This window comes from Eriocheir sinensis, chromosome 36 (assembly GCF_024679095.1).
Source record: "Eriocheir sinensis breed Jianghai 21 chromosome 36, ASM2467909v1, whole genome shotgun sequence".
Classification (NCBI taxonomy): domain Eukaryota; kingdom Metazoa; phylum Arthropoda; class Malacostraca; order Decapoda; family Varunidae; genus Eriocheir; species Eriocheir sinensis.
In genome coordinates this window covers 10,710,552-10,731,551 of record NC_066544.1, presented here as the reverse complement: position 1 = coordinate 10,731,551, position 21,000 = coordinate 10,710,552, and the positions used below count along the sequence as shown (strand labels likewise).

The window sequence follows — 21,000 nt, the reverse complement described above, 5'->3', positions numbered from 1 at the left end:
GAACCAACACAGAGCAACATGACATGACAACAACATGAAGGGGCAGCCACTCCTAACCTGGATACAGTCAAGCGCCGTAACCACAATTCTTGCCGACTTGGAGCGGCAGGCAAGTTCGAAGGGCAGGAAGTGACCCTCAACATCCGTGTGCTGAGCATCACCCTTGGGCACTGGCAGGGCAGCCGACACCCCACCACTAGGAACTTTCTCATCCTCCTGGAGTTCAGCGCGGATTTCATCTGGTGGAGGTGGAATGAGATAGAGACATGGGGTCATATTATAAGACATTTCGCCGCCCAAGAACACAATATTTGACAAGGCTTTCATAGGAGTCGTGGGCATTTCCAGGAGTAGTTTTGTGACCCTGGTGGTAGTTTGACCCTTCTTCTGTACCATGAACCTAAAGAAACACTCATTAAAACCCAACTGACCCCTTCCTTGGCCTTTAGAAGTAGCTGATGTGAGAAGTGAAAGTGTCTTCTAATATGGACCGTAGACATTTTATTGAGTTCTTGGGACTTGTATAAACGAATTAGCTGAAATTAAACAAATAGTGAAATTGATGTCATTGCTGAATTACCACTTTTTTTACCTTATATGATGGAGAGGGGGACAAATATTATAATTAAGGGAGCAAAATACACACACACACACACACACGCACACGCACCCAGATTAGAGAGGGCAAGTGTACATAAGAGAGGTTCTGGCATGTAAGGGGTAGGAGGGAAGTGCTAGTGTGTTGGAGGACAAAGATACCCACCTAAGGCCTGCTCGACTGCCCTCTTCAGCTGTGAGTGGTGTGACCTCCGAATCTCCTTTTCCGCGTAGATCTTTTCCAGGGCCCGCAGCATAAACATTCTTGCGGAGGGTGATGACGTCATTCTAATACATCCTGAGAAACAGAAATTGATGAAAAAGATGAACCCTGATAACAAAAATAAGTGCATAAATAAATGTGATGTGTCAGTCTAAAACGGTCAGGAAACGGATAAGGGTGAATACAAAAATGAGGTTGATGATTATCAGGCTCATACAGTGTCATTCTAATGCATCTTGAGAAACAGAAATTGATGAAAAAATGAACCCTGATAACATAAATAAGTGTATAAATAAATGAGTGTGATGGTGTCAGTAATATATTCAGGAAACAGATAAGGATGATTACATAAATGAGGTTGATGATTATCAGGCTCATACAGTGTCATTCTAATGTATCTTGAGAAACAGAACTTGATGAAAGGATGAACCCTGATATCAGACTTTGGTGTATGAATAAATGAGCATGATACTGTCTGTCTAACATGGCCAGGAAACATAAGGGTGAATAGATAAATGAGGTTGATAATGTCACCCTCATACAGAGTTTCTTGACCTGGGGTGCTGAAGCATATTTCATAGTATTAAGAGGGTCATCCAAGTACAATGCATATGTTGGGATAGGTAGGGTAAAGGTAGTTAAGCTATATAATATTATCTAGTACTGTTTCAGGACCATCAACAATTGACCTCAAATTTTGGCCACTCATTTCTACTTTCTTTATAGGAGTGGACTTCACTTGTTCATTTAGTTTTGCCCTTCAGCTGCTTCCTTTACTGTACAAAAAAGTAAACCTCTCTTTTTGGCCACTCCTTTGACCTCTATTCAGGAGCAGTATGTAGTGGCCTTTTTTTTTTCTTTTTCTTTATGCCCTTGAACTGCCTCCTTAGCTATAAAAAAAAAAAAAGTAATGTTCTGAAGCATATGACTCGTGGATTATAATTTTTTCGGATGGATTTTGTGTAAGACTAATGACAGTTTTGAACCCCTAATCTAAGACAGTAAACAAGGCACATCAAAAACATTTAATATTTTTTTATTATATGATGTATTCATTGTAACCAAACTACAGGTGGTGGTGGGGAACCAAGGCCAACTTCAAGGGATTTGGGGGCTGCCTACACTGATGTATAAGGGTGATGAGGTTAGGATATGTTAAGAAAAACTGTCATAAATTATCCTGGAATAAGAAATGGGTGAATAAATAAATTAATAGATCAGCAAAATAAAGGTGCAGCCCCAGGAGTGGGAGAAAACATCTAAACAATATAATAACGAAATTTGCTTAATTCCTCCTCCTGTTTACAAAGTGCATTGCCTCCATGCACAAACAAATCCAGCCCAGAACCACTGATCCCTTTCCCCACCCCCTGACTCCTGCCCACACCCCCGGAACACAAGGCAGGTGTTGAGAGGCTTCCCCATCTCAGGGCTGCCCGCTGACCCGGCACATCTTACTGTCTACACACTAATCTGCATTATTCCTTTGATGGCAGGTCAACCAACTGCAACCAATGAAAGGAAAATAATGCCACCACACAACTGAATAGAGATAACACTGTAATATATAACTTGCATTTGTTAGTTTCCATTATACAATCGGTAGCCTGTCTAGGAATAATAACTAAGGAGAGGGAAATAATGCTACTCACCAACCAAATAAAGGTATCGTCACACCATATTTAACCTGCATTTGTTATTTCACATTGCACAAACAGTGGCAGGTCTAGGAATAACAACCTAGGAGAGGGAAATACTTGTAAAGCAGATTCACTCCCACTGCAGCAATGGGATAAAGGTAATACAGTAAAATCTCCTCTATTTTTGTTAATTATTTTCTTTGATGATGGAAATAGTAGCAGTTACAATATGGGAGAAGGAAATAATGCCATTAAACTGTCACTTTATAAATGGGAAGCAAGTAATGGAGTAAAATCTTAATTGCTTTGGTGTTCTTTTTCCTTCATGCAGTGACAGGGCAAGTTATTACCACCAAGGAGGGTAAAGCAAAGGTAATCAATTGCCACGCTACAGATAACAGAAAGGTAACAATCTGAAATCTTATCAGCATTGATGTGAAGTACTTTTCATTATGAAAATAGTGGCAGGTCTAAATATTTCCAGCAAAGCAGAGTGAATAAATTGCCATTTCTATACTCCTGCATACATGGAAAAATTGGTAACTGTAAGCATGAAATTCCTTTTTCCCAAAAGACTTCATACACTTTGCTGATGAGGCTGCTCAAATTATATGAAGAACAAAGACAGATTTATTATAGTATCCTACAGAGAGTCTTTGATTCTTCTTAAAATCTATCTATCTATCTATATCTCCAACGTCCTGCTCCCTTGCGGGGAATTCCCTCCAGGGGGTGGCCACGGCAGAAGTGTCTCCATCTCTCCCTATTCTGGCACTCCCTCTCAGCACACTCAATCTTGCTATTTCCAGCTCTCTCACTCCAATACTCACTCACCCTATTGATCCACTTCACAGGTGGTCTTCCCCTGGCACCCCATCCTTCAATCCTTCCCTCATACACTCTCTTCACAAATTCATTCTCCCCCATTCTCATCACATGTCCAAACCATCTCAGCACACCACGTTTCACCCACTCCACCACTCCTTTCGCTGTCACACCCATACCAAACCGCTCATACACGCTTTCATTACTTTCTCCATCCCATTCTGAAACACCACATGCACCTCTTATATAACTTATTTCCATTGCACCTATTCTCGATTGCTGTGCTTCATTCCATGTTCACGTCTCTGATGCATACGACAGAGTTGGCAGGATAATACTGTTCCTTATCGTCTTAATATGTAAACAGTTATTAAGCAAAGAATATATCATTGAGTACCTCACTGTCTATTACTTTTCACTTCATGTTTCCCGGTACTTAATCACTGAAGGATCTCAAACGATGTACACCTCAGTCTGTGTTGTTCTAACAACCACAAAACAGTGCAGGTTCACGCAGCATTTAGAAGATGTTTCTCAGCTAATACATTGACTATTTCATTGAGTAAAATATTTTTTTCTCATGGAGATCCAACCAGCCAAACAGTTCCTAGGAAATACTTCATGAAGTAAACTAGTTGGTATGGACAGGAATCAGGTCATTCAGGGCATTGAGTATTCCACAACAGACCCGCTACATGGAATAACAACTTAGAGGTTACCATAAAAGACATACAATAGGATTATTGATAACATTCCCATGAATACATGGCTGCTTTGCTTCCTACTGGGGGGCGAGCTCTGTTACCTGTCCCAGCAAGGTACGTGAGTAACACCTGGGAGTCACGGGCGAGGCTGTTACTTGGCCATTTAAGAAACGTGAGATACACCTGGGCGTCACGAGCGAGACTGTTGGCATCAGGTGACCGGCGACGCCCGACATACGGCACCACACCCCTATGCAAAAGCGACGAAATTCCGCCCCCTGACTGACTCGGTAGCGTTAATTAGCATGCAATAAGGAGAAAGTCAACCATCTACCTGCTTTTTACTTTTTTCCGCCCCCCCTAACCTGGCGAGCACCTGTCAGAGTGTCGGCCAGCCACCCACCTCCTGTGTAGCCTCCAGCGGGCCGTCCCTTCAGCCATGCACCGCGGACACGCCCCACAAGTTTCCCTCGATAAATTAACACAAGCTGAGCCGCCGGGAAAATATGCTTGGCGTGATGACGTGTCAACAAACTTAAAACAGCTGATCCTCCCTCAACCACGCCGCCATCTTGGGGTCGCTTTGTCTCCGCGGTACCGACACACACAGAGCACGGCGGCCTTCAGGGGAGACTTAGGGCTGTACTATCACACGCCTCAGCCTCTCTTACCTGGATTTCTTACCTGGATGACCTTTCCCTATGAGCCATGCTAGAGTAAACCGTCAGGCAAAGAACCGAAAGATCTCACCAACCAATGCGCCAGCCTATCCAAGTTCATCAAACAACAGAACATAATCCAATAAGACATATCAACTATTTCCAAAGGACGAAAAAGAGATTAATCGGGTATAATTAGTGTTCTTTTTTCAAAATCATAGTAGGTACACAAGATTGGTCAACTACCGGGATCATAAAACTACCCCAGGAAATGTTTAAGGGTAGCCTACTGCATCACAGAGGGCATAGAAAACATACTACACATACTTCTTTTTCTCCTCACGCAATAAAAAGAAAAAGCCTTGGTTCAATTACGCGCTTGTTCTCTTCTTATATGATAGGATAGCTCACAAAAGATACCATAGCCTTCGCGCTCTGCTACTCATATGATCTTCTGGTGCAACTTGGTAAAGATATATCCGTTGAAACAAATAAATTATCCGGAGAGCGAATTAAATGTCCAGAGGTAATTTGTCAGGGGGAAAATTGTTCGAAAGGGAAAAGGGGACATGACCGGCACCTGTATTATCCAGGCTTCACATACTTGATGCAAAAATCCCAAATAATGCAGTAGGTACACATCCCTGGTACTGTCAAATACGAGTTCGCCCATAGGGTCATTTTCTACACATTTTGGCGCCCAAGGGATCGTTTTCTGGTGGTAGTTTGACCCTTCTTCTGTACCGTGAGCCTAAAGACACTCCCTATACTGATCTCCTTTTTTACCTTTGGAAATAGTTGATGTGAGCAGTGAAAGTTGAGTAAAAAGTGTAATAGTGGAAAATAGCAATTAAAAGCACATAGAAAAGTAAATCGAGAAAAGAAAAAGACAGAAAAAAACACTTAAGTTCAGGATGAAGTGTTTAAGAAAGTGATGTAATACTGAAAAGGAAAGTGTAAATAAGTGAATAAGAAAAATGAGATCAAGGAGGACCTATATATATACAAAGCGTTACAAATCAAAAGAAGAAGACCCTGGTGGTATATAGTTTGACCCTTCTTCTGTACCGTGAACCTAAAGTCACTCATAAGAACCCTACTGATCTCCTTTTTGACCTTTGGAAATAGTTGATGTGAGGAGTGAGCCGAAGAGCGCCCCACCGAAGCCCCCGAACGCTGTGTTGCCAGATCTACCGAAATATTATGAGATTTACTGAAATTTTGATGAAGCTCAGAAATAATTTATCAATCTCATGAATAATTTGTATGTTGCTTTTCCATATTTTCACCAAATAATTAAAAAAATACTGATATAATGCTTTTTTACCTAATTTTATCTACATAACATAGAGCTCTGTATTTATAGTGCCTGGGCAATGTATACGTACTTCTCCGTCCCCACATTTTATTTTCTTATTGTCTAAGGGGAGGCCGGCAAATACCGCCCCCTCCCTTGTTGTGCATTCTTCCTACCACTGTATCTTTTTAGTTTCATGAGGCTACCTACACATATATATAAAGTTGTATAATCACATTCTGCCCTGCCTGGGGGTTGGGATGGCATGTTCCTCCCTTCTCCCTTGTTGTTTACCTGCATCTGCAGCAATAAACTATCAATCAATCAGAACCACTACACACACACACATATATATATATATATATATATATATATATATATATATATATATATATATATATATATATATATATTAAAGTGCGTCTGCCGAATTTTTTACCTACCTACTGAATTTTCTCGCAATAATCTACTGAAATTTCCTCGGCACCATCTGGCACCACTGGGCCCAACGTTACCAGATTGCCGTACTTGGTGTATTGTATTTGCCGATTTCTGACCAAAAACCATCGCACCCACAAAGATAACGATTTGCATTTATAATTTATGTTAAATCAGTAATTATTGATGCTCTTTTTTGCGATATTTATGGGGCAGAAACCGGAAAATACAATGTTGTGCGTACGATAATCTGGTAAAGTTGACTGGGCCCCCTCGAGCGTTTCCGAAGTGACAGTCAGGTGTTGGTGCGTCACGTCCCCGCGATAAGATTACTTCGATAACTCGTATATAAAGCCGCCGCGGGAGGGTCCAGGATGCCGGGGTGCTGCGTAGCCATCACGGAGAACATGCCGCCCATCTGCGAGAACTGGGACGCGGGGGAGAGGAGGAACTTCCTGGCCTCTGTTCTCTCGGGGAGCCTGGTGGGTGCCTCGGCCTTGTGCGGGGGAGGAGTTTTCCCTCTTGTGTCACGGGTCTTGCTTTGTTTATCGCTGGTTACTGTGCTGTGGGTTGTTCTGTGTGAGATGTATTACCTCATTAGCACAGGAGGAGGAGGATGATATTAAATGAGTGGGTGTCTTTAAATGGGAGGTTCGGCCTTGTGCGGGGGAGGAGTTTTCCCTCTTGTGTCACGGGTCTTGCTTTGTTTATCGCTGGTTACTGTGCTGTGGGTTGTTCTGTGTGAGATGTATTACCTCATTAGCACAGGAGGAGGAGGATATTAAATGAGTGGGGTATCTTAGAATGGGAGGTTCTGTTGTTCAGTGATATGAAGAGAGTTTGAGTGTCTTAGAATGGGAGTTTTTTTTTCTGGATTACTCACCTGGTTGGCCCATCCGTTCTCAATAATGTAATGCCAGAAGGTTATTAAATCATGACCTTTAATCCACCTCTGCATGAAAGGAAAGATTTTAGTATATTTTGAATGTTGAACTCTACAGTAACACACTTTATGCTTAATCAATGTTATATGATTCCTACAGCCATAGAACTTTCATTCCAGGCCAAGATGCCTTGGCATTACACACCAGTACTCTGAACACACACCAAGTACCAGTATTCCTGAATAGTGCCAGTGACACCAAGAGATTGAGCTAAAAACACTAAACACTAGAAGAGACTGAAATACCAGAGATTGTCATTTAGTGAAAACAAAGATATATATGAAGCCCATTCTGATGACATTGTGCCAGTGATTAACAAAAAAACTGCTTTGGCAAACTGCTGACGTTAATTTGTGTTTGGTGTGTGTGTGTGTGTGTGTGTGTGTGGTATATTTTTCTATGTTATATGATTCCTACAGCCATAGAACTTTCATTCCAGGCCAAGATCAGTATTCCTGAAGCTTCAATAGTGCCAGTGATAAAAACACTAGAAGAGACTGAAAATACCAGTAGAAGATGCATTGTCATAGTGTGGAGAGACTTTTGTTGTAGTAAGCTTTTGTGAGCTAAAAAAAAAAAAATCACCTTTTTTTTGTAAAAAATTATCAGAAGTTTGAAAAGAAAAAGTTCACAGGTGATTACTTGAGTGTGTGTGTGTGTGTGTGTCAGGCAAAAAATTGAAAAAAAATAGAAAAAATATTCCTTTTTTGAAAAGATAATCTGTAATCCAAAGGAATAAAATGTTTATTTTCACATAATTTGTTCATTCATTTTCTCAAAATTACCAAAAAAATGTCCCAAATAACCCCGTTGTATGGTAAGTATGGAATGTACACAGGATCACAAAAGTAGGTATAAGGATTGCAAGTAATTAGTGTCTCCCTCCGACCGTTAAACTTATTCACAGATACTCACAGATGATTCCAAACTTACTATATCCTGGTCTGGGTGCCGGATGCATTCCATTACATGTTTTTTTATCCTGTGTACATTCTATTCTTAACTTAACCCGGTAGCAGTGACGGGCCAAATTTGTGGCTTTACCGTGTAGCAGTGACAGGCCAAATTTGTGCCGTGATTTTAACCCCCCAAAGTAGATGATGCATAAACTGATCACAAATACTTTGATATATTATGAGATGGTATGTGTGAGTGATGATTTTTTCTCATTTTTCTTGCTTAGAGGGACCATTAAGAAACATGACCCTCGCTGCTACCGGGTCAACCTTCTGCCATTACATTAGCACTAGGAAACGTAGGAGAAAAGAGTTGGGTGGGCCAAAAAATTGCTGGCACACTAGCCCATAAGTTGATTAATCGTAGTGAGAAAGCTACGTGTGACTATATAGGCTGGAAGGATGTGCCATAAGCAGTGTACTTGTGTTCAGTCTTGCAACTCACGTGGAAATGGGGAAGGAATTACTAGCAGTCTTCCAGTCCATCCAGTCCAGGCGATAAAGGTCACGGATTTCACGGATGAGAATTTTTGGTGGACGAGAATTTTTTGGGCCATATTTTTAAACATTTCTGCGCCCAAGGACCCGTAATTTACTAGTCTTTCGTGGGAGTTTAGGGCATTTCCAGGGGTACTTTTATGACCCTGGTGGTAGTCTGAGCCTTCTTCTGTACCGTGAACCTAAAAGAACACTCATTAGAACTCGATTAACCTCCTTTTTGGCCTTTGGAAATAGTTGGTGTGAGGGGTGGGAGCATCTGACAATACCAACCTTGGTGTTTTTCCAAAATTACACGGTTACACCCAGCTCACTCAGGCGGTTGACACTCGAGATATTTTGTATAACTGGGTACATCACAACCACACTCATTATTTACATTTTTCATCTAAATGTAAGCACAGAGTGTATTGCTGCATCTACTCATGCTTGAAAATAAAGTTAGGTTTTTAATGAGTGGATGGAAATGGAAAATGGTTGGAAAAAGGTTGTTCGGTTTTGTCTGGTTAGGTTGACATAATGGGGATCCAAGGGGTTAAAGTCCCCTCGATAGGCTAGGTAACAATTCTTAGGTATAGGTAATTATCTGCAATATATGGTTGTGATTTTGCCACTATATTCTGGGCTAGTTTAGCTGTAGTGAGCCATGTTTATTGTTTGCTTAGGGCTAGTTTGACATCTGCACCAGCACAAGCGTTTTGTATTTTTACTAATGCTTTTTCTTATAGATTTTAATGTGTTAATCACCACTGATAACAATTTCGCTGCAGATTAATTGTTTCTGAGATTTGAGCAGCTAGTCAAGTAGCGATTGGTTACTGGTTCAACATCATTCGGCAATAAAAGTTATCATTTCTTCCCACAGTTTGCCCTGGGTTGGTGGTGTGTCATTGATGCTGCCGCCCAGTACCCCAGCAATGCAGACTTCAACCACGCCTACCATGTGTGCGGAGTTATTGCCACACTGGCCATGCTCATGTTAGTTTGTGCTTCACCACATGCCATCCGCTGCCAATGAAGTGATATTCCTCCAGTTTATATTTTTCATTTAATATTTCTTCATTAACCCCTTCAATTCAAGGACGCGTATACTGCGTCCTTGTGTGCCCCGTACCATATCCGAGGACGTGCATACTGTGTCCTGGCTCGCTTCAGCCAATATACGAGTTATTTTATCTATATTTATGCTTACATCTCAAAATTATCAATTAATTTATGTTTCTTTATATGCACCATTTAATTCTGCATGTTTTCATATATAATACATGATGATTATGTTGAGTTTATGGCTGAAAACTTGTTATATTCAATAGCGACATTTGAAATTTGGCGCACGCGGTGATCCCGGATACGGCACAGGGCGCTGTTTTGCCCCGGTCATAGTGAGTTTCTTTATGTGCACCATTTAATTCTGCATGTTTTCATATATAATACATGATGATTATGTTGAGTATATGGCTGAAAACTTTTTATATTCAATAGCGACATTTGAAATTTGGCACGCGCTGCGATCTCGGATACAGCGCAGGGTGCTGTTTTGGGCCAGCCGTAGTGAAGGGGTTAAAGGTTTCTGCTCAATTAATAGCATCATGGTAGTGTAAGGTAGCTGGTATTCTTGATGATAAAAAAATTTCTAAGTGATTATAATGATGAACTGCGGTGATACTGATGATGATAGTACAGGTAACTCTCGATTTATGCGAGTATTGTGTCCTTGAAGAGGTCACGTAAATCAAAAACAATGTAAATCAAACGAGGAAGGTTTCTGTCGAAAAATAAATATTCACTTCATTCACTGGAGAGAGAGAGAGAGAGAGAGAGAGAGAATATCCATATCACCGAGATATCCATTCATGCACTCAGTCTCACTCATGTGAGGAAGAAATGAGGGACACCATGAGCAACTGGGTAGTATTGGTACCGGTACCGAGCAGTCTGGTACCGGTACCGTACCGTATAACTGGTACCGTTAGTACCGGTACCTGCCCACCCCTATTGTAGAGTAGCGTGGCAGCGTGGGTACTGTATTGTTGTTCAAGTGGCGCGCGGGAAGAACTGAGCCAGCTGTGAGGCCGCGGCGCCATGTGAGTCCAGTTGCGTGAGACATCTGGTGGCCACTCCGTAAAATATCGCGTATAAGTGAAAAAAACGTGTAAATGAAACATTTATTTGGATTTTGGACCCCGTGTTATTTAAAAAACGCGTAAACCAAACTCGTGTAAATTGAGAGTTACCTGTTGTGTGAATGATGATGTAAGTGTCAGAGTAATGATGATGATGGTAGTGTTAATAATAATGATGATTGTGACCACGACGATGTGCCTTGCAGGGTGAACACAGTGAGCAATGGGCAGGTGCGGGGAGACATGTACACTGATGGGTGCATCGGGCCGTACGGGGCGAGGATATGGCTTTTCCTTGGCCTCATGCTCAGCTTTGGCTCACTCATAGGTGCTTGCTGGATCCTCTTTGGAGGCTATGTGATTCCTGGTAAGTTGTTTGGACTCTTAGGTAGTTACATATCTGCTTTGCGTTATTGACGAGTCAGATTAAGATGAAGGTGTTAGATCCTCTTTGATGAGTTTGTCTCCTATAATTAATAGAACTTATTGACTTACTCGGTGACATCTCACATGGTCATGCCTGGAACTGCCTTGGCAGGAGTACCAAATCATCTGCAAGCTCTATGTTTATTATTTATTTTTTATTTTTATTTTTTTTGTTTCAGTCCCTAGCTGTTACGATCCATTGTTGAGAATCAAAATGCACATCGATAGTGTCCAGTAATTGCAAAAAATATGTTTAGATGAGATATTTTGTCTCATATAATTTGGTCAAGGCTGTATTTATATTCTTGTATTATGAACATATTGTTACGCCACCCCCCCCCAACCCACCAATACCGGGCAGGCAGGCGGTGAGCTTAAAACACAGGGCAGTGAACCCAGAACAGCTCCCATGGGATGCCATACACCAAGGAGGGAACACAAGAGGCTGGGACACAAGAAAATACACGTTCAACACTAATTCCTTGTTTAATGACAAGTTGCACACACAGTACAGTAGTTCTCTGAGCACAGTACAGATATATTCAGGCACACAGAGGCACGTACAAGGGGCACGCACACAGCTCTAGCAGGCACGAACACAAACACATGAACTCCACTCAGTCACGCGTCTCTCGTTCCCCGTTCCATAACCACAACACGCCTCCAATCCGTCTCTCCCCTCTGTCTCGTCTCATTTCCCAACCCCCTGCACCTCTCGCCTCAGCCTCTTGCACCATGCTGGTCGGGATTGCATCACATTACACACAGACAAACATGCAAACAGACACAAACAACACAGACACACATAAACAACCCAATAGTGTAACAATATTCTAAGATGAGGGAAAATGGTAACTTATGGAAATATGTAGATATTAGTTTCTGGATGTTGTAATAAGAGAGTTTCACACCCAGAGCTGGACATTTCACTGAAAGTTCAGCACCAAGTGTGAATAAATTGTGACGTCACTTTGTTCCCATCAGGAATGTCCTGTGAAACATGTATATATTTGGACTGTACACCTATGCAGCAAACGTTTTGTTTAAGGCCATGGCTTAAGAGTATTTGTGTACTATTGAGCAAGAGAAAAGTTTCCCCAGTGCCCACACTTCATCACACGAGAACCATTTGTTCTGCATAGAGGCAAACTGGTAGCCAGTAAGGTTTATTGCACATGAGATATCTTTTAGCGAGTTACTGAAGAGTTATATGAAGACATGTTTGGCAATCCTCTTTGGGGGCTATGTGATTCCTGGCAAGTTTTTCAGATCAGGTTTTGTTGATTGCATATCTTTCATGTGTGTTAAATGAAGACAGGTAGATAATGATCGTGGCTAAGATGAATCGTGTTAGTCTTCAAACTAGAAAACTCTTCTGAAAAGAGCAGCATATGTGTTTTATTTCAATTTTTCTCAGTTGGTGATTCCTATATGTATTTTTGAAGTCTTGAGGATTAATTTCCCAACTTAGGGAGTCAATGATCATTACTATATTAATAGAAAGTAATTGATATTGTAAACTTTTACTTTGCAGTTGATGTCAAGGCCCAGTGGCCGGGAGTTGCTATATTCCTGCAAAACGTGTTCATCTTCTTCAGCTCCATCGTTTACAAGATCGGCCGATCCGAAGAGAACTGGCAATGAATTACCTGTCTTGCAGTGATTAGTTGAGAATGTGTATTCTGTTTCAGGAGGACTTTTTATTTTAAAAATTCAAATACAGTAAATCCTCTTTAAATCAGACTGTTTGGGGGTAGACCTCATCCAAAATAGCCGAAATTTGCAAACTTGTGTCATACCCAAGTAAAGCTCTTCCAGAGTTCACCAGTAATTCTGATGAATTCTAGCATAAAAGTTTATGATGCTACAGGGGAATTTGGAGTTCAGTCTTGTGCAGTGTGGTGGTGAGGGCAGCAGTGTTTGCAAAGTTGTTAACAAATTAAGTATGGGGTGTGTCATGCATGTCAGGAGAGCTAGTTTTGGGTGAATAAATTAAGACTTGCTTCTGGTGCACACAAGTCTAAACAATCTTTGAATTTTAGAATTAATGTAACCATTGCCTGTGTGTCAATACATTAAAAAAATATAATTGACTAATGAATCTCCACATTCCAGTTGCCCTACACCAATGAGGGTTCAGGAGAGACAGCACACAAGAGGCTGACAGCCTTTGTTTTGAACTGACGCAGTCCGGCGCGCCAAACACCTAGTTATAAACCAGATCTTCCTCCGACTTTAACATTCAACCAGGCACTGTCCGGACATGTACCGTATATCCCGGATTTTTATCAGATTTACGGATATGAGTCTAAACCAGAATATATAAGTCCGATTTATGTAAGATTTACTGTGTAGGGTATGTGTATGTGATCCTACTTACATTTTCAGGGTAGTATATCTATGTACTCATTACATTATACTTCTTAGTTGTCAATTATTTTTATGGCTTATTAACTGGAAGCTGCTGTTTCAGTAATGTACATTGCACCCACTTGATAGTTAGTGCCTAGTCAAGATAATTTTCTCTGTAGTAGTCTTCCTGAATCTTTCTGGAGCTGCATTATTGTTGTTAATGTAATTGTTATAGAGTACTATTAGATAGCATTTGATAAATATAACCATTCTATACCCTTCCAACTAAAGGGAAAAGAATACAATACCATCACATCATATTGACAAGAGCTATTCACTATAGTCTGTTCACTTAAGCTAGATTCATGGCGCCTACGTAGGTTGGTAAGCTTGCAGCTGATTGGCTGCTCCGCTCTCCCGCTAACACTCGTGTCGGACCACATCTTGCATGCTCGAGTGAGACATGTTTCTTTATTATATGCCATAGCTCACCTCATATACGAGCTAGCCAGTTTTGGTTGACACCATCAGACTCAGCAGTGACTGTAGAATCAAGATGTATTGTAAAAACTCGACAAAACAAATAAGAAAATGGTATTACAATGAGTTGAACCGTGAAGATGTTAAAAAAATGTTTATAACATGTTTTACTTATGCTCACTGTTTTCAACAGTTGTTCATTGACTGCAGAAATGAGGCCCCGTGTACCAGAGGGGCTTAACCCAAAAACTCAAACTATATCAGTATGAATTGTTTAATCAAAATTATGTATTTCTACTGGTATTTTCAGGTCTCAAAACAAATTATGCATATTTTCCAATTTCATAAATTTCTTAAAAATTCAAAATATGTACCTAACAGGCTGAAATTTACACACAGTGCATATATTATCGTATATTTTTATCTTGTATATCTAAATTAGAAATATTGCAATATTTTAGGGTTGGCTACAGAATGGGGTAAAAAAATTTTTTTTACTTAAATTTCATATAAATAAAATTGACTCAAATTATGCATAAAATGGTAGATGTAGACTTGGTGATTATTTTGATTTATGATAATAATGCATTTTGTACTATTATATACAAATTTTCATTACATAACTTTAACGCGCAATTACTCAAAACGCGATTTTACGGGTTACACCCACAGAGTTATAGACCTAGAGCGCGTGAGCCAGACACTCGGGTGCAGCAACCGGAAGTACCTCGGCTGCCATTTTTGGGAGCCCAGTCCAGCCAACTCTGCTCCAGCCGGCAATTTCAAAGTGGAGGTAAGTGGTAGGTGCATGGTGATGATGGTGGTGGTGGTGGTGGTGCTATATAGTGGTGGTGGTGGTGGTGCTATAGTGGTGGTGATGGTGGTGGTGGTAGGTGGAGGAGTTGGTTGAGAGAGAGAGAGAGAGAGACTGATGTGACATGACATAACTCAGGTTTTATACTCTCTCTCTCCTCCAACTCCTCCACCCACCACCATCACCACCACCATCACCATCACCACCACTATAGCACCACCACCACCACCACCATGTACCGTCACCTCCAACACTACTACCACCACCACCACCACCACCAACACCACCATCATCACCATCATCCCCACCATCATCACCACCACCACCATCATCATCACCACCACCATCATCATCACCACCACCACCATCACCACCACCACCACCATCACCACCACCACCACCATCACCACCACCACCACCACCACCACTATCACCACTATCACCACCATCACCACCACCATCACCACCACCATCACCACCACCATCATCACCATCACCACCACCATCATCACCATCACCACCACCACCATCACCATCACCACCACCACCACCATCAAAACCACTACCACAGAGTGAGGGAAAGTGGGCTCCTCAAGATGGCTGCCGGGCCAGGGTAGCTTGCCTCACCCGCCGCCAACCCCACAACACGGGAGCGCTCGCTCTAGGTATATAACTCTGTGGTTACGCCCCTCTGGCACACAGGGCCTCAAATATATTATTACATTACGTAGGAAAATTTCTCGTGAACACGATAGTGTGATCAGAATGCAGTTAAAGCTCTACGTATTGAAAACACAGAGTTATTTATAGTAACATTTCACTCGCCCCAACCATCACGGCGTCGAGACACCCTGTTTGATGATGTTAAAAAAAATGAGTGTCACGCACGCCATGATGGTTGGGGCGACTGACATGTTGGTATAAACAACCCTGTGTTTTCAATATGTGGAGCTTCATCTGCATTTTGATCACACTATCGTGTTCATGAGATTTTCCTATGTCATGTAATAATATATTTCTGCAGTTAATAAACAACTGTTTAAAATAGTGAGCATAATTAAAACATGTTATAAACATTTTTTAACATCTTCTCAGTTCAACTCATCGTAATACCATTTTCTTTTTTGTTTTGTCGAGTTTTTACAATACATCTTGATTCTACAGTCACTGCTGAGTCTGATGGTGTCAACCAAAACTGGCTAGCTCATATATGAGTTGAGCTATGGCATATAATAAAGAAACATGTCTCACTCGAGCATGCAAGATGTGGTCCGACATGAGTGTTAGCGGGAGAGCGGAGCAGCCAATCAGCTGCAAGCTTACCAACCTGCCTAGGCACCAGGAATCTAGCTTAAGCGAACAGACTATAGTAGCTCATTGGCAAATTATTATTGTATATTGTACAATTGCCAAATGAGTGGTCTTAGTCTTCATAAATGTGAATTTAAAGAGCAATGGTTGTTAGCTTCATCACGATGTCAGTTCTACCAGAGTAAAGTCTGCTCTCGTAACAACTTGTTTGACCAACTGTATCGCAATTGTCAAATTTAACTTTTTGAAACCTGGCTTTGACTAAAGTTACACTTTTCATTGTTCATTATCATTGAGGTTGTAATGTTTAAAAATATAATGTAAACACCCAGTTACTTACTTTGTAAATATTTAAGATAGCTACCTGTGTGTTTCAGGAAAACCAAGTTGGAAGGGTTATGCCCTTGTAGTTGTCTTTCAGTTATGTCAATAAACAATCCTTGGTTGCAATACTGACCTTAAAATAGTTATATAATAAGAGTGTGGGTGAGAAAGAGGAATGTGATATTTTCTTGCAAATTACACTGTACAAGAGAGACTGGACTGTAAGTCACAAGATGGTTGAACAAATGAGTATTGTTATGGTTTCTTGCTTATAACTAGAGAAACTGATTTAAAGTTTCTACTGACATAAGCTGTGTGGGAGAAATTATTAATTTATATTAACTATCCTGTAAGTAAAATTTATGTACATGTATTTGTATATTTTTCATACCATTTCAATGCTGTAAAACTTCCATTAGTAAAATATAATCACAGCTTTGTCTTATTTGACATAGTGATTGTCAGTAGTGAGTCTGGACCATCTGGAAGGCCATACTATGCTAGTGCAAGAGATGGTACTTAAGTATGTATGTGTGTGTGTCGTCCTGTCCCTTGCTATGGAAGAAATCTCCAATCTTTCCTGTTGTAGCATTCCCTCTCTTTACTTGGCTGACAACACCTAATTCCTGTTTGTCCTTCACTACTTTCTCCCTTACTTTCACATCCATGCTCCCATGTTTACATAGACCTGTTACAAGTATAAATTCAGTCACTGCATCTTCTCTTCTAGTCTAATCTTTTATTGCCCAAACTCTGTATTGCTTTGCTATACCAACTCTCCCCTGTCCTTTCAAATACTGTTATCTGACTCCTGCCTAAATTTAGTCAGTTTCCTTCTCTTAAGACATCCTATCAAATTCATCTAGTCCTCTACATCAACCTATCATTTTCTGCCAATACCTATCACATAACCACATAGGCCTGACACTTCACAAATGCATTTTCATAAGGCTACCATGAACATGATTCTAAGATAAAAATGAAGACTTTCGCTTTGTTTAACAAAGAGGTCACTTTGGCCCCATTCCCACTGGGCATAAAGTTGTGTGATTTGTTACAGAAAACAGTGTTGCAGTGGTCAGTCTGTAGGGCAACAGTTATCCTATTGTTGGTATCGATGGTTTCTGCAATGCAATACATTGCACAACTATGCCCATTGTTGACAGTAAATGACTAACTAGATACCTTAGTTAAATTAGTGCAAAGATTAACCTTATTTACTGGGAATATCACAATCTACATATTGAGTTCAATTCATACACAGAAAGATACTGACTGGAGATGTGCCGATAGTATAGATATCAGCAGTGTCGGCCTTTATTTGTAGTATCGGCATCGGCAAGGTGAAAATGTGTCCAATACTGATACTTTTCTGGCTTATTCATTACATGATTCAAGATAAATACAAGTAATTCTATACTTTTATAATTTCACAGATGTGTAATCAAAATAAATACCCAAGTTGTTTACACCAGTTTTGACACTGGCCAATGCTCCTGAAAGGTGTAAACATCACAGCATAATAGACCCAATGAACTTACCTAACATGATCTGCTACTGAGGTGGGACGCAGGGCTAGTTTATTTCCTGTCAGAGCTATAATTTTCTCTCTCTTTGGTTTTCTTTTCTCTAGGGGGAGAAAATACTGAAGAAGTAAAACACTATGTCATATAATTTAATTTATTACAAACATATATATAACTATGGATGGGTACTTAACCTGTGTAGAATGCAGGTAAAATATTCCCCAATTATCAGCAAAATCAGTGAAAGGAAAGGGTGGGGATGAGGGAATAGGAAGAGAAAGAGGGCAGGATTGAGGTTATGGTCAAACTGAACATGACTTCCAACAGCTACAGGTCCTCCTTGCTGTGTGTGTGTGTGTGTGTTGAACATATGACGTACTCCACACATGACAGTTATTACTACTGGTGAAATCATTACTAGGCTGCCTGCTTTCAGTGATTTAATCAATCCGTTTGCCATAGGAGTGGCTTGCAAGGAAGGATTAAAGCACTTGTGTATCTACTCTTGGGTACGTTCAGTTCACTCCCGATGCAGCAAAGTGGCGATCAATGCGTTTCTTGAAGGAGTTGATGGTCTCTGCGTTAACCACTTCTGCAGGAAGGCTGTTCCAGTGGCGAACAACTCTATTCGAGAAATAACTCGTGCCGATGTCGGTATTGCATCGCTTTGCTTGAATTGTCTTTCCGTTGTTTCTTGTTCTCAGGTTAGTTTGTAGCGTGAAGAGCTTGGAGTGATCAACGTTGCTGAGCTTGTTCAGGTACTTAAAGACTTGTATCATGTCTCCCCGCAGTCGTCTCTTTTCCAACGTGAATAGGTGAGTCGCTCGAGTCGCTCTTCATAGGGCTTCGTCCTCAGTGATGGTATCATCTTCATGGTGAGGTGCTGTACTCTCAAGTAATTCAATGTCTTTCCTGTAATTAGACCAGAATTGCACGGCGTATTCCAGGTGGGGCCTTACCAGCGAACTGTGGGAGTGTGTGTGTTAGTGTCCATCTGTTACTGTGTGGGTATGGGTGTTAGTGTCCATCTATTACTGTGTGGGTATGGGTGTTAGTGTCCATCTATTACTCTGTGAGTGGGTGTGTTAATGGCACATCTATTACTGTGTGGGTGGGTGTGTTAATGGCACATCTATTACTGTGTGGGTGTGGGTGTTAATGTATCTATTAATATGTGGGTGTTAGTGTCCATCTATTACTGTGTGTGTGTTGGTGTCCATCTATTACTGTGTGGGTGTTAGTGGCCCATCTATTACTTTTTCTTTCTTTTTTTTTTTTTTTTTTACGTCGCGGCCGAAAGCGCCGGTAGACTTTTCCCGGTGAGGCCTGATGGTCGGCCTAAGTCTTCTTCCCGGTGGGGTCTGATGGTCGGCCCAGCCCGTTCTGGCGCAGGTGATTGTTTATAGTGGCGCAATCTTGCATTGGCTCATGCTGCCCTCCCGGAGCTCATCTTTAATCCTAGAATCTAGAGTCCAAGTTGATAGGTGGTCTTCTGGACAGCATGTGGGTAGTTTTAAGCCACTCGGCGGCGGCTGAAAAATCCCAGCTTGGTGGCACCGGGCGGGAATTGAACTCGCGTCCTCCTGAACGCGGTGCTGTTACTCTGTCGATTCAGCCACCGCCTCCCCACTGATAGGTGATACTGATAGGTGCTACACCGCCACTCGCGGTAGGTAGACAGGGGCTGCCAAGTATAGGTCAGTGGGCTTTTTGCGAACCCCTTACGTTCTTATATATGCTCTTACTAAACATCGCCCGGAGATGTCCGGGATTAAATTAGTCCTATATTCATTGTTCTTATCAAATATATCTTTGAAGTTTGAAAATAAATATATATACTGTGTGTCCATCATTTGGCAGCCTAATGGATAGTTATATAACGAAGCCTAACCTCACTGTCCAGAGTTTTTGCTTTTTTTTTTTTTTTTACAACAAAGGAGGCAGCTCAAGGGCACAAAAAAAAAGAAAACAATAATAAAAAAAGCCCGCTACTCGCTGCTCCTAAAAAAGAAACAAAAGAGGTGGCCGAAAGCAAGGTCAAATACGAAAGGAGAGATGTCCTGATACCCTCCTCTTGAAAGAGTTCAAGTCGTAGGCAGGAGGAAATACAGATGAAGGAAGATTGTTCCAGAGTTTACCAGCATGAGGGATGAAAGAGTGAAGATGCTGGTTAACTCTTGCATAAGGGGTTTGGACAGTATAGGGATGAGCATGAGTAGAAAGTCGAGTGCAGCGGGGCCGCGGGAGGGGGGGAGGCATGCAGTTAGCAAGTTCAGAAGAGCAGTCAGCGTGGAAATATCGATAGAAGATAGAAAGAGAGGCAACATTGCGGCGGAATTTAAGAGGTAGAAGACTATCAGTATGAGGAGGAGAGCTGATGAGACGAAGAGCCTTAGCCTCCACTCTGTCCAGAAGAGCTGTGTGAGTGGAGCCCCCCCACACATGAGATGCATACTCCATACGAGGGCGGACAAGGCCCCTGTATATGGACAGAAACTGTGCAGGGGAGAAGAACTGGCGGAGACGGTACAGAACGCCCAGCCTCGAGGAAGCTGATTTAGTAAGAGATGAGATATGAAGTTTCCAGTTGAGATTTTGAGTTAAGGATAGACCGAGGATGTTTAGTGTTAAGGAAGGTGATAGCTGGGTGTTGTCAAAGAATAGGGGATAGTTGTTGAGAAACTGTGTTTTTGAGGCGTTGAAGGACACCAGGTTCTTCTTGCCCCAATCAGAAATAATAGTAAGGTCTGAGGCTAAGCGTTCTGCAGCCTCCAGCCTTGAGTCGTTAAGTTCCTGTAGGGTGGGTCTTCTATTAAAAGAAGTTGAGTAATGCAGAGTGGAATCATCGGCGTAGGAATGGATA

The 21,000-nt window shown here is 41.4% G+C and overlaps 2 protein-coding genes across 7 annotated transcripts in view; one reads left to right on the top strand and one right to left on the bottom strand.

Annotated features, from left to right (window-relative positions):
- The window catches only part of LOC127007780 (brefeldin A-inhibited guanine nucleotide-exchange protein 1-like), a 28,671-nt gene extending 24,111 nt beyond the window's left edge, over positions 1 to 4,560 (bottom strand). For 3 of the 5 annotated variants that reach the window (XM_050879081.1, XM_050879085.1, XM_050879084.1), the window contains exons 1-3: positions 4,393 to 4,560; positions 764 to 895; positions 58 to 239 (exon numbers count right to left, since the gene is read on the bottom strand). In XM_050879081.1, coding sequence (XP_050735038.1) covers positions 58 to 239; positions 764 to 884 — 303 coding nt within the window. In that variant the 5' untranslated portion in view covers positions 885 to 895; positions 4,393 to 4,560. Of the gene's footprint in view, positions 1 to 57; positions 240 to 763; positions 896 to 4,090; positions 4,298 to 4,392 lie in introns of those variants that run through there. The other 2 variants (XM_050879083.1, XM_050879082.1) reach the window with 2 other exon arrangements.
- A 2,084-nt stretch (positions 4,561 to 6,644) lies between these two features.
- On the top strand, positions 6,645 to 17,045 carry LOC127007779 (transmembrane protein 50A-like). Of its 2 annotated transcripts, XM_050879080.1 has the most exons (5): positions 6,645 to 6,865; positions 9,647 to 9,759; positions 11,111 to 11,271; positions 12,865 to 12,996; positions 13,446 to 17,045. In XM_050879080.1, exons 1-4 carry the CDS (start codon positions 6,758 to 6,760, stop codon positions 12,972 to 12,974), a joined length of 492 nt encoding a protein of 163 aa, XP_050735037.1. In that variant the 5' UTR covers positions 6,645 to 6,757; the 3' UTR covers positions 12,975 to 12,996; positions 13,446 to 17,045. The 2 variants fall into 2 exon arrangements, with proteins under 2 accessions (XP_050735037.1, XP_050735036.1); XM_050879079.1 differs by having other exon boundaries at positions 6,646 to 6,865; positions 12,865 to 17,045.
- The last annotated feature ends 3,955 nt before the right edge of the window (positions 17,046 to 21,000 follow it).